The sequence below is a fragment of the Drosophila obscura genome, unplaced genomic scaffold (assembly GCF_018151105.1).
Source record: "Drosophila obscura isolate BZ-5 IFL unplaced genomic scaffold, ASM1815110v1 contig_216, whole genome shotgun sequence".
Lineage (NCBI taxonomy): Eukaryota > Metazoa > Arthropoda > Insecta > Diptera > Drosophilidae > Drosophila > Drosophila obscura.
In genome coordinates, this window is record NW_024542808.1 from 133,611 (window position 1) to 148,326 (window position 14,716).

At 37.6% G+C, this 14,716-nt stretch overlaps 1 protein-coding gene across 3 annotated transcripts in view; it reads left to right on the forward strand.

Moving 5' to 3' along the window:
• The first annotated feature begins 332 nt into the window (after positions 1–332).
• The window catches only part of LOC111074873 (unconventional myosin-VIIa), a 348,050-nt gene continuing 333,666 nt past the window's right edge, over positions 333–14,716 (forward strand). For 2 of the 3 annotated variants that reach the window (XM_041594221.1, XM_041594222.1), the window contains exons 1-2: positions 333–575; positions 9,353–9,361. In XM_041594221.1, the coding sequence (XP_041450155.1) occupies positions 9,355–9,361 (7 nt within the window). In that variant the 5' untranslated portion in view covers positions 333–575; positions 9,353–9,354. The remainder of the gene's footprint in view (positions 576–9,352; positions 9,362–14,716) is intronic. The other variant, XM_041594218.1, reaches the window with a different exon arrangement.

Sequence of the window (14,716 nt, forward strand, 5' to 3'; positions counted from 1 at the left end):
TAAAATCATCCATAATATATGTATATACATATATGTAAATTAATTTCATTACTTAATTTTTATGTTAGATGGATGTCACATCGAAATAAAACCACCTGCAGCTGATATTTGATATTTTTTATTTTTTGCGTGCTTTGTGAGATCTGATGGGGTTATTACGGACTATCCCAGTAATGGATGATGGCATGTGGGAATGGGCTATTAGTAACATCCCAGATGGATGGTGGAATATCTGGGAAATTTTTGGAACGGCAAAACGTTACGGACCATCCCCACAGGGATGTTCGCCAGTGTGAAAAGGTTATATATTAGTCGCTAAAAAAATATCGTACTATATCAGTTTTTCGATTGTTTGTTACTTACAACAAAGGATAACTTCCTTGAATACAAAATATGTTTTATTTACATGAATTATCATTGGAATTGCGTTAATCTTGTGGATATCGCAATAATTAAATCAGAGTTAGAATAGTTGTGTTTACTATCATACCTTTATTGGTGCTTCGATCTTACATACATATTTCGAAAAGACCCGCCCTTATTCTAGGATAAGTTAACCCGGAAACCAAATCCAGGTGCAGTTTAATAAATCAATAATAAATTTAAAAATGCGATTTTATAAATATGATTTTCTTCAGATTACATTTATATTTTCAGCATCTCTTAAAAGAGTGAGATGTATGATGTCTGTTAAGTTTTGTTTACCGACGCTATGTACATACTTATGCAAATGTGTTGTTTAGATACTTTTAGTTGTTCTCAGATTCTTATGTTCATGCTAAACTTCTTTACCTTCAATAATGAATATATCCCAGTACTTGCAGACTCGTATATATACATATGTATCTATTTTTATAAACCAAAGTTTCCATTTCCAAATGTAACAAACTTAGAAGCGCTAAAGTGTCACAGTGCCACAACCTGGTTTTTATCCGTCAGCTTTCGTACTCTGACATCTCGTTTGTACCACTATAATGGAATATATGTATGTACATAGGTGAATTTTCTATTTTGACATGACAAATACAACACAGTGATTTAGTCACTTAAATTTGTTTAGCTTTACTTTTTCCTAAACGCTAACCTCAGAGACCACACCATACCTATTAAGATTACGGTTAAATGATTGTTCTCATTTTGTATGGGCAAAAATACAACTTTGAAATTACATTTGTTAAATCCTAGGCTAACCGTCAAATATATTCGCACGTAAACTCTTGATAATGTACGGTTCATAGAGAGCCCATGTATCTAAAATTTACAGAGATTACTGTCAAATACATTCCACATCTTAAAAATATACGACGATATTATTGGCACGTCCTTTCTACCAGCGACCACATGACTCTTCGTATTTTATGACAATTGTAATAAGAGAATACCCGTGGACGTGGCTGCTGATCACTTTTGGGTCCAAAAATGCAATAATAATATAGGCTGCAGATGTGTATAGACTGCTGGGCAAAAAGTGTGCATTACGCAGCCAATTGATACTCGATTCGAGTGCACAAGAGAATGCTACCAAAGATAACTCTCAAGAATACAAAAACAACTTGCATGTCTTGTCACGAGGCGTATTGCTGGTCGACTTAGGAGACTCAGTCCCATGACCCAAAAACAACAAACATTTCGTGTGCATGGCGCAGAAAATGGATACTCGGCCCAAGTTTCTCTATTGAGTAATTTATTTTGTCGCACTGCTTACAAAGGCATTACTTAATTTATAGTTTATTTATTTATTTTAATTTTCTCTTATAAATAGATAAACTTAGTTACGCCACTGACTACATGGTATTAGCGAGTGTAAATGCTTATCCGTGTCAAAAAAAACGAGAAGGAACGTGTGAGTCGCTTCTGGGGACGCGACTCTACTTATACCCGTACTCAGTCAGCATTTACATTTTGGAGCAAATAATTATTTAGAATTAAAAAAAAAAAAAAAAATTTGACATTTTACATTTTTTTGCTACATCTGTTATCTACATCTACATATACTGTGTATATTCTACATCTTACATGTATATTCTACATGTACCATTTAGATTCTACATCTCCTCCGCTAGGGGTTGCTCGCGCACTGAAAGCGGCAGAGTGTGCGAGCGAGAAGGAAAATGAATTGCGTTGTCGTCGACGGGAGGGGGCAGGGGAAGCAACAGAAAATTAATTTCTTCATTCTGGCTATAATTATGATCCGATCTAGTTCAGATTTGGCAATCTGGTAGATATGGGCATTCTCTACGACATTCTCTACTATAGTTTTATAGTATCTTTAAAAATGTGCCTGCCACAGATTTTCGTCCTTTGTGTGGGCGGAAGGGGGCGGGGCGAAATTTTGAAATACACTTGTAGCAGTGGGATATCACATGAGTCTGGAAACCAAATTTGGTTGCCCTAGCTCTTATAGTCTCTGAGATCTAGGCGCTCATCGAGACAGACAGACAGACAGACAGACAGACAGACAGACAGACAGACGGACAGACAGACATAGCTATATCGACTCGGCTATTGATGCTGATCAAGAATATATATACTATAAAATATCGTGATTCTGGTGTTTCGCCCCAAAGCAAGGAATGCAATGACTCTGGTGGCGGAACCAATAATGGCAATTTCACTTTGCCATTAAGGCAGCACAATCCAGGCGTTTCTCCAGCGAACTTCAATGCCCCACAATGCACGCAAACTTCTTCCGTTGGACCAATGCAAACGAAAGGAGGCGAGCTGTAGTCAATTGTGTAATCGTATAGAAACGCTGCTCGATTCAAATCAACACTTTAATTTTTTTTGTTCTTCTTGCAGTTCGAATACTATCTCGTTGTTGATATGTGCGATTAGCTCAACGATTTTTTCTTTCTAACCTAGCCGTTTCACGGACTGCCTCTATTTGCTCTTGTATTTGAGAAGCACGGCGAAATTGTCGTTCTTCATCAGTTAATTGATTCGCACTGTTCCGTATCCTAATTGCATTGCGGATCCGTTGGGAAAGATTTGATTTACTTCGTCTTCGGCATCTATATTAATCTGTATACACATATAAATGATGATGATACACAAAACACACAAATCACAAATTTATCTAACACTTTCTACACAATTTCTCGACCTTTCCAACAAACAGGCACTTTTAAACTATTTGTTCGGTTTTTCAAATACCATGAATATCGGTCCAGCCGTTGTCGAGTTAGAAGCGGTTTAACGGGCTCTTAAGTCTCTTACATCTGCTTGTATTTCATTTTGCAATTATCAAAAGCTGATAAATAAATTGCACCCAAAAACTTAGTAGCTATGTCTTAGCGCCTGGGAAATATTATGCTCACAAGTTAAAATTTCATCATTTTTGTATTTTTGCAAAATGTTGACTTTTAAAACTCACGAAAAGTCGAAAATAAAATTTCGTGTTTTATATTTTTCTAGCAGACCCGCGCGCTTCGCTGCTTACTAAATGCATTAATAAATTCAGGCTGTTAACCAAAATGACTTTTTCTGATAGATTTCGGGACTTAAAAATTTTTGTAGTGCTTTATTTTTTTTTATGGTGTCATTTTTTTTTTTAAGAATTTTTAAAATCTAGTATTCTTTTCATGGTTTTTTAAAACCAGCTGCAGATACAAAGGGTCTGGGTCGGATTTATAGCTGCATTTGTCAGCTTTTCAGAACTGCAAAGTTCTATGTAACCAGATATAAGATAGTTAAGTCATGTGAAAAATAGAAGCACTACCTCTGAAAAAAACCATGCAAAAAATACCAGATTTTAAAAAATTTGTTGAGCTACTGAGCTTCTTCAGTAGCGTTGTATTGCGATTTTATTAAAAAGGCGATGATTGTTCAATATATATATTCACAGTTTATTGTGGTGAAGTAAATAAGCGATACAGAGTCGAAAGGATCTGGATTCAAGACGGGGTCAGATTGAAGACGCGGGGGTCGGTTCAAGACGGTGTCGGATTGAATAGCTCGATTCCAAGACGATGTGCAGGGATAGCAAGATCAAGACTAAATCAAAGGGCAGGCGGGACGAATTGCCCGTGCCCTAATGCGAGCGAGAGAGCGACAGATCGAGAGAGTGATAGCGAAAGGCGATAGAAAGAAAGGTGTGAGTTGAAGACGCGAGAGAACGGCTGCATAGGCTGCTGCCGTGCGGGATCATGAATATGTACATATGTATGTAGATGACAAAGTTAAGCAGTGGGCTGTAAAAATGGTGAGCAATAATAGATATTTAATCTACTGCTTCACCACTGACTATGATCTACTGATTATTTGGCTGCGTAACCAAACAAAATTCTTAAAAAAAAACTACACCATAAAAAAAACATTAATTCGTTCAAAATTTGTAAACCCCGAAATCTATAAGTAAATGTCATTTTGGGCCACAGCCTAATTCTCGTCTTGACTAGTGTAATCAAAAGCAAAAAATTTACTTACACAAATTTTTTTGAGAAAACAATTTTTCATACAAATAGGTATAAAAACAAATAATATCATAAAATGTTCTGTTCTACAGAATGACACAGAATTTTCGAGAATCCTATTTATAGAAAAGTAAAGATTTGTTTGTGCAAGCCATGCCACATTATGTGGCTATAATTTAAAAAAAACAGCATGAAATTTGGAGTACGCGTTGCGAAGAAATGAAATGAAATGTAATAGGCGTTCAAACACACTTTTGGAACAAATTTAAGATTTGCTTGATGCATTTTTAATTCGTGAGGAACCTATTTATAGAAAAGTACAAATTTGTTTGTGCAAACCATGCCACATTCTCTGGCTATCATTAAAAAAAAAACAGCATTCAATTTGGAGCATGCGTTGCGGAGAAAGCCGCTTACACACAGATTTTTTTTTCTACACATTTAAAGAATAGATTTTAATCTCGACGGTGGAGAAATCCCAAAAGTCAAAGAATACTCCTTAATAACTTTCCTCGACATCGAGGGAGTTTTTAACAACAAAGTCACTCGGACTGGGAGTCAATCCCTCGAAAATGGAACTTACGTGTTCACAACCAAATACAAAGTGCCGCCTCTCAACCCCCCAATACTAAACGGATGCAGGCTCTCCTTCAGCGACAATGCCAGTAACTTAGGGTTGGTAATTGATAAGAAGCTTAGCTGGAACCTGAATATCAAAGATAGAGTGAAGAAGGCCATGATAGCCCTCTACACTTGCAAAAAGGCCATTGCCTTGAAATGGGGCATGAACCCAAGCATAGTCCAATGGATATATCTAGCAATAGTTAGACCAATATTATTCTACGGAGTCAGGACCATCACCAAACAACTGCGAAAGGTACAGCGAACTGCGTCCCTATGCATCAGTTGAGCCGTCCGCACCACCTCAAATTATGCGCTAAACGCTATATTATGCCTTCAGAGTCTTGACCTAGCAGGCAAGGAGCAGGCAAAACGGACTACTGCGTTCCGAGGGAGTACACAGATACCCCTTTTAAAATATTTATCCCTCACAGAAGAAACTGGCTCGAGGGACCACCTGGCCCAGACGGAGCCATACAAATCTTCACAGATAGCTCGAAACTAGACAGGATGGGGAGGGGGAATCTACTCCGGACAGCTAAACATACTCTTTCACACTCTTTCAGGCTTCCTGATCACTGCAGTATCTTCCAAGCGGAAGTCATAGCAATAAAGGAAGCTTTGAGTTGCCTTCATGAAGTTGCCACTAGCTTGGCTACCGTTGCAAACGTTCGAAAATCTCTTCACAAGATGGCTCATTAGTTTGTTATCAGCCTAATATGGCTCCCGGGCCACCAAGACATTGAAGGCAACTGCATAGCAGATGAGCTGGACAGAACTGGTATTAAAATCCCTCTTCTCCAAGATAAGGAGCACATTCGTATGCCAATGGCCACTTGTAAGCACATAATAAACAGTGCCACAATTTCCCATAACTCGGCAAACATGACCTAGTATCACAAAGAAGCGCATCGCTGAGCTCTGCGATTTCAGCAGAAAAGGTGCAGCTCAGTCATACGCTCCCTCACAGAACATTGGCTAATAGTCACCCATGCAAACAGGATGCGTGCCCCTTAGAACGAGTTCTGTCGTAGTTGTAGAGATGATGACGAGGGAGGAGCGGTGGAACACCTTTCTGCTCCTGTCCGGCTCGCAGTAGAACAAGGCTACAACACTTGGACTCGCCTTTCATAAATGACATTTCAGACATGTCTACAAGAAGTCCCAGAAAAATCGTAAACTTTATAAGGGCATCTGGATGAGATAACTGCTGACATAGTGCCTCCCAAGGGAAAAGGAAACCCGACCGAAGTATGTCGGGTTCCTGGCGATCCCGACAACCGCCTAACCTTACCCAATCTATATTTTATTTCGTCATTTAGGGTATTATTTAAATAAAATTATTTTGGGTATAACTAAAATAAAATGGTTTGACCAAAGATTCTATAACACAACAAGATGCGTAACGACCATACTGCTGAAAAGCACTCGAAATTTTTAGCTTGGATTTTCGATGTGGATTTTCGATTTTTCTATGTGTGCGTTGTGTTGTCCGTGTTTGAGCGCTTGGTTGTGTGAGTGCGTTTTTTCGTATGTTCTGTCGCAACAAAGGAGTCAAGCTGACATATTGACGACTATATGTCTTCTAAGTCCTTGGCTAAGCGTACTAAGTGGCTGACTTCAAAGCGAAGATAAGCGAGTTCAAGCCTCACTCAGTGCAAATTAATTTATTTTTATTTTTTTTTTGTACTGCTTTTTTTACTTTAACCAAATCTATTAAAAAACTAACTTATTCTTTAAAAATTGTGCTGCTGTCATACATTTTTTTCTTCCTCGTTACGCATCTTGTTGTGGTATAGAATCTTTGGTTTGACCAACCCTCCCAAAATCACATTTTACCGCTTGGTACACTGGTACACTACACACCAAAGGAAAGTGCGAGTCGCTTCTGTGGACGCGACTCTACTTATACCCGTACTCAGTCAGCATATACATTTTTGAGCATATGATTTTTTAGAATTTTAGAATAAAAAAATTTACATTTACATTTTTTTTCTACATCTGTTATCTACATCTACATATATTATGTATATTATACATCTAACATGTAGATTATACAAGTATCATATAGATTCTACATCTCCTCCGCTAGGGGTTGCTCGCGCACTGAACGCGGCAGAGTGTGCGAGCGAGAAAGAGAATCAGTAGCGTGTCTTTGGCAGGAGGAGGCAGAGGAAGCAACTGAAAATGAATTTCTTCATTCTGGCTACAAGTATGATCCGATCTGATTCAGATTCGGCAATCTGGTAGATATGGGCAATTTCTACGATACTGCGTTTTCAGTTTTATCGTATCTTTAAAATTGTGCCTGCCACAGATTTTCGTCCTTTGTGTGGGCGGAAGGGGGCTGGGCGAAATTTTGAAATACACTTGTAGCAATGTGATATCACATAAGTCTGGAAACCAAATTTGGTTTCTCTAGCTCTTATAGTCTCTGAGATCTAGGCGCTCATCGAGACGGACAGACGGACAGACAGACAGACAGACAGACGGACAGACAGACAGACAGACAGACGGACAGACAGACATGGCTATATCGACTCGGCTATTGATGCTGATCAAGAATATATATACTTTATGGGGTCGGAAACGTTTCCTTCTCTGCGTTACACACATCCACTTTTACCACAAATCTAATATACCCCTTAACTCTTTTTTGAGTACGGGTATAAATACTAAAGATTAGTACTCAGTTCAGCCTAGTACCTACTCAGTTCAAAAAAAATTTTGCCAGAAAAAGTCCCATATATTTTTCTAGCGGTTAGTGATGTGACTAGAGGTGTGCACTGCATTCCGCGCGCTTACACTGCTCAGACAGTTGTTTGATTTTCTTTAAAGTAAACAATGAAATGCACTTCTTCGGCTGGGGTCGCTCTTCCGCAGGCATATCCTGGGCTTCCCGATATTTTATTGACAAAGGAATTTGTCTGACTACACTAGTCAACACGATTTTTCCTCAAGGAACAAAACGAACTTTTTCTTAAAGATTTGGGGCTTAGAAATGGTTTGATGATATTTTTTTTTTTATATGGCAGAACCAAACCTAAAAAATGAACAAATTTAACAAAAAATACCTTTTGGAAGGTTGCAGGCCCAACTGCCAATTGCGAACAAAGCAAACGAAAAAGGGTTGTACATTTGGTACCTGATGGCGATCCCAATTCCCAATTGGCAGTTGGGCCTGCAACCTTCCAAGATATTTTTTGTTAATTTTTTCATTTTTTAGGTTTGGTTAACGAATTTTAGCTCCAAAGTCTCTCCATAGATTTTAGGGATACAGCATATAATTTTTTTTCGACTTTTCCTAAGTTTTTAAACTCAAAATTTCGTAAAAAATGCTTTATATTTCCCAAACGGTAAGCTGAAATCACAAAGTGTTTGGGCTTAACTTCTAGCTGTTTAATGATCTTTTCAAAATAGCAAAGTTCTTCACAACCAGACGTAAGAAACTACAGTTATGTGAAAAAAACAAGCGCTACCTCTGAAAAAAGCTTAACAAAAAAATGCCAGACTTTAAAAATTATTCAAAAAAAAGTTCTGCAATAGAAAAAAAAACAATATTCCTTTAAAAAATTTTAAAGCCCCATATCTATCAGAAAAAGTCGGTTTGGATCCTTGAGGAAAAAAAAGTTCGATTTTGTCGAGTAGTGCTATCAGCTGCAGCAGATGGCGACGCGTCCCTTCCAACCACCGGCGACCACCGTGAAGAAAACATGTTTTGAAAGCAATAAAAATATAGCTGCCTTAATGTAATCAATATTGACGGTAAGAGGATGCTACGAAGTGTTTGGGTGCAATTTATATCTGCATTCATCAGCTTTTAAGAATTGTAAAGATTAATACAACCAGATGAGAGATATTTAAGTTATGTGAATAAGAGGCATTACCTCTAAAAAAATACATAGAAAATACCTTTTTTGTTATTTAAAAAAAATTTATTGCCATAGAAAAAACACCATAATAGCGTAAATAAAAAGTTATACTCTTTGTAAGTGTTATTAGAACAAACTTAATATTTTTTATTTAATAAATATTTATTGTATATATAATAAATTTCTTAGTCTTATAGTAGCTAGAGTGGTTGTAACCAAAACTAGCTATAGGAGGCAATAGCTGTTTATAATTCGATTTTTAAAGATAAAACCTATTATTAAGACTTTAATATCGTAGATGGGTATTTATTAAATATGAGGGTTTATAATTAAATTCGTATTTCACTTTGAAGCTAGATCCATGTTGCTCAGTAGGTTATTTTTAAGGTTAAGTTCTGATACTAATACTATGATGAAGATAATTTATTTTTTATTTTTGCGTTTTAGGAATGGCAAGTAAGCGTAAAGCCCTGACTAGATATTTGAGGGTTTTTTGGAGTGAAAATCTTAAACCATTTGTATACCCGGTACTGGAAGAGTCTAGGGATACAGTAGATTTGTGCTCTAAGATGATGTGTAAAGCGCACAGAAGGAAAGGTTTCCGACCCCATAAAGCCAGCAGCGTCGTACAGTGGAGCCTTCGGACATTTCAGCTTGCTATAGCCTAGTACGCAGATCCAAAAACTGTTTGCTAGCAAACAAATGTCATATATTCTTCCAGCGGCCAGTTGTGTGACCAGAGGTGTGCACTGCATTCCGTACGGTTACACTGCTCAGACAGCTGCTTGGTTTTGTTTAAAGTTAATAAAATGCACTTCTTCGACTGGGGTCGCTCTTCCCCAGTCATATCCTGGCTGGCATATTGGCTTATTGGCTACCCAATATTTTATTGGCAAGGTAATATGTCTGCCTATCAGCAGCAGCAGATGGCGACGCCTCCCGTACCGACCACCGTGAAGACAAACTGATTTGAAAACAATATTTGTTTTATATTTAGGAAAATTAATAAAAATAATATATTATAATATCCATATAATTGTCCTTCATATAATGCTGCATTAATTAGATTCTATTTGTCTTCATTATTTAAACATTTCATTTGGTTTTTTGTTCTCATATTGCAATGTTTGCTTCGTGTTTGCTGGCAAAATGTATCAAATTGATATAACTTTCGAGGGTGGTCGCAACATACCAGCAATACAAGCAAATACTTCGGATACTTTTTTAGTATATACCGACCTTCCACGCTTCACTGTGGAACATTGTGGTTGCATGGATGAGTAGTGACTCGGATTGTAGCCGGGTTGATCAACAATTTCGGCTCAAAATGACGTCATTTGAAAGCATCCGATATATTTTTGTGTATTCTCCAGGAAAAGTTTTGATTGCATTACATTTCCATAGAGAACCGAATACAATGACTCTGGCGGATAATTCAAAACGGGTAATTTTACCTTTCCACCAGAGAAGCAAATAGCGGGGGTTTCTGATTGAAACTTCAATTCATTGCAATGCTGGCATACGATATCAACGCAGCGAGGATATTGGTTGCGCTATTGCAAAAGAAGCGCTATTCAAGTCTACTGGAATTTGAGGTGGTAATTGTGCAGTGCGAACCGCCATACATTTACTTCTGCACGTTCCTCTTGCGTTAGATTAATAGAGACATTCCGATTACTTATTTCACGACGTGTACGTCGTCGAGGTTTGATCGTCTAATAGCAGGCTACTCAATTGAAGAATAATATATCGAGTTTAGAACTAATATTCGACTGTGACAATTGCCTCTTCGTCTACTATTGTAAGGCTGAGACTCTGAAAAGAAACAAATACAAAATCACTTTTCGCAATCGCAGGTGGGATTTCCAAAAATTGTATTTCGTAAAAACTTTCTTAGATGGTTTGAAAAATAAGTTTTTCTTTAGAACTGTCTATGCAAAAGATCAGTTTTACATTAAATATTGATAAAAGTGAATACACCTAGTTAAAAATACCAAAAACAGAATCATACCTGTGTGGCCTGCTCTAATTGATCTCCCTCCTTTCATCAAAAAGCGCCTCAATACTGGCGGCCACTTCGAGTCGCTCTCTGCACTGCCCGCCCTATCCCGATTCCTACATTCGGCCCTCCTGACTCTGGATTCGCCCCTAATTCCTTTATGTACTCTGCCAAACTCGAAGTCTTACAAGGTCCTTTTCCATCTCCGACCTTTTCTACGTCATACCTTCCATGATTATGAACTTTCACCACTTTGTAGGGTCCTAAATACTTTCCTTTCAATTTAAGCCGCACCCCGTACTGTGTACGCTTAATCGCTACTAATTCATTAACCTGATACTCCTTTTCTACCTTTCTTTTCTTATTGAATTCGAATCGATTCTTCTCCTGCAAAACTTTTATTTTCTCTCTAGCCTCTCTGTGCATCTGATCACGCTCTTCATCCAATTCATCAACTAATGATTGATTCACGAGCTCTTTTAGCTCCGAAATATCTGAACATCGCATATCAACACCTGTCAAAATCGTAAACGGTTTGATCCTCGTACTCCTCGGCTCAATATTGTTGATTAACTGCTGCACTTAAGCTACATACCTATACCAAGAACCTGGACTATCTCCACTTAACTTTGACAACATCGGAACTACGATCCTGCGCATTTGCTCCACTTGACCATTACCTCGTGGCACTCCAGTAGTAATCATCAAATGTTGTATATTCTGCCCTGAACAATATTCTCTAAACGCATTAGCCGTGAAAGCGGCTACTCTATCTGATACAATTCTACATGGATTTCCGAAATTAATGGCTTGCTTTTCCAAACAGTTTATGACTTCCTCAGATCCTGTACTACGCGTTGGATATAACCACACATACTTTGAGAACCCATCAACAACAACAAGAATATGGTTATAGCGCTTTTTGGTGATCTCCATTGGACCTACATGATCTATGTGGAATGTCACTAACGGTCTATCGCTCTTATTTATCGGTGTCAAATACCCTTCTTGCTCTCTAGCGTTTGTATTTAACTCGACATACTTTCTCTTTCAACTTTGGTATGAAATACGACTTTTCCACTAACTCCTGAGTCTTATTTGTCGAAAATGACCCTGCCTATGAGCAATTTGCATTATTTCTCTCTCCATTTGGGATGGCACTACGATCAGTTCTCTATACAAAATCTATACAAAATTGAACAAAATCTGGTTCGCAATGTCTTTATACCCTTTATCCTTCTAATTACTTTAATCCAGTCATCCGCCAATTTCGCCTCTTTCAACCTATGTATCACACTATCTGTCAATACATAACACGATACTCTACTTAATGCATCTACATGCCTCATTTTCGATCCTGACCTATGCTCTATGTCATAATCTAAGTCCTGTAGGAACATCGCCCATCTCGAAACTCTCAACGGTACCTCTTTCTTTCTCATCGTCATGGCGAACGCACTACAATCAGTAATGATTTTAAACTTCGTTCCCAAGACATATACACACCACTTTGTTAATGCTCCTATCACTGCTAGCACTTCTAGTTCGTACGAGTGGTATTTCTCTTCGCAAGGTCTTGTCTTGCGGGTCATAAACAAAACTGGGTGTAACAAGCTATCCTTTGGGTTTCTCTGCAGCAATACTGCTCCAAATCCGAACTTGGACGCATCTGTGTGTATTTCTGTTTGCAACCTAGGATTATACAACCTCAAAACTGGTTTACTAGTCAGCGCATCCTTTAACTGCTCGAACGCTATCTGCTGTAACTCCTTGAACTCGAACTTTGCATCCTTCCTTAGCAAATCTGACAACAGTGTTACGATTACTGCGTATCCTTCTATAAATTTCCTGAAATACGACGTCAGCCCTAAGAATCTTTGCACTGCCTTTTTATCTCTGGGTATTGGAATTACCCACTACCATGGTTTTTTCCTCACATGGTTTGATCGTTCCATTTTTAACGAAATAGCCTAAGAATCTTACTTTCTTCTGTAGAACCTGACACTTTGAACAATTAATCCTTAATCCGTTCTGTGCTGCCACTTCGAGCACTCTTCCCAATCTTTCTAGTCCCTCTTCAACATCTTTACTTGGGATGATAATGTCATCCGTGTAAATGACTGCATCACCTTTCCTAATTTAATCGCGCATTACTGACATTATGAAACGATTGAACACTGCAGGCGAATTGGATATACCGAATGGAACATACTGGAACTCGTACTGACCATTTTGGGTAACGAATGAAGTGTACTCATATGAAAGGCTTGCGTTCTGGTTTATGATTGATTCTTTATTGAAAACAAACTTATATTTATATGCAATAGTGAAGAGGTGTTACCTCCATACAGGTGACTCACCGCTCCGGTCTGCAATATGACGCGTCGGATTTCGGTCGGTTGCGGTAGCTGTTAGCTGGATGCAGACACATCACTTTTGGGCCACGACAGTGACCGCTGCTTGGGCCGCATCATATTGCAATCCGTCTTTAGGGTGGTTCTTAAACACACTGCATGAATATACTACACCTCCCCTTTTTATAAGAATAACGTAATGTATATGGAGTTATTCTAAGGTGTATATAATATATTAATTGTTTGTTCTTTATAATGCATTTATGCGCTTATATCTAATTATAATAGTACGTTTATTTTGTTTCAAGTATAAAGTACAAAGTTGGTATAAAGTGTGTTTGCTATTTTGATTTATTCCATTTAATTTTTTGTTTTTTTTTTCATGCCTATGATATGGCGAAGACGAACCAAGTTTTTATATTGTTTTACTTTTATATAGTTTTAATCTATTTTTGTTTACTGTGGTATTTTTATTTCTATCTTTTAATATTTAGTTATTCCTCTCATCTATTCCTATGACCTTATATGGTCCCTTGTATTGGTTATCTAGTTTATGTCCCGTATCATTTTTAACTAATTCTAAATCGCCTATATTTATTTGTATGCTATTTAGATACCTGTCATAATAAATTTTTTTTTGTCTAGTTTTTGCATTTTCTAATAATAACTTGGATCTACTATTAGCTATCTGTAATCTGTATTTTACTTCTTTATCGTATGCTTCATGGTTGTATACTGGACTGACTTTGGTTTCTCATAAAAAGTCATATATTTGTGGTTTTTTTTTACCAAACACCAGTTCAAATGGGCAATACCCATGTACTGTGGATGGTGTTGTATTGTATCAATATGTAAAGTACTTTAGCCATTCGTCCAATCATTCTTTCCACTCGAGATGTACGAGCGAACATACTCGTTAAGTGTTCGGTGAGTGCGTTCTACTGCGCCGAGTGTCTGATGGTGATGGGCTGTCGATGTTTTATGGTCAATTTTTAATAACTTGCATAATTCGAAAAAAATGCTGTTTTTATACTCTGTACCCATATCCGTTATGAGCGTCCTCAGAGGGCCATAGATAAGAATAAAGTTATTAAAGGGATCGGGGATCGGTATTGTAATAAGATATTTAGTCAAATCGCATAGGATTGTGACGGCATATTCATTATTATTTTCCGACCCTGGGGCCGATTGTGTCAATCTGAACCGTATCAAATGCTTTTGCTGGCGTTGCAGTTAACTTCATTTCTTCTTTGTTGTGTTATAGAGTTTTGTTCTTCAAACATTTGTCGCAGTGTTTTATATACTGTTTTATATCCATTGTCATGTTTTTCCAGTTGTATTTTTGTTTAATTTTGTTGATTGTACGATTGACTCCCTGGTGGCCACCAGTAATAGGGTCATCGTGGAATTGTTTTAATATTTTATCGATCGATTTTTTGTCTTGCAAGTATACTGTTT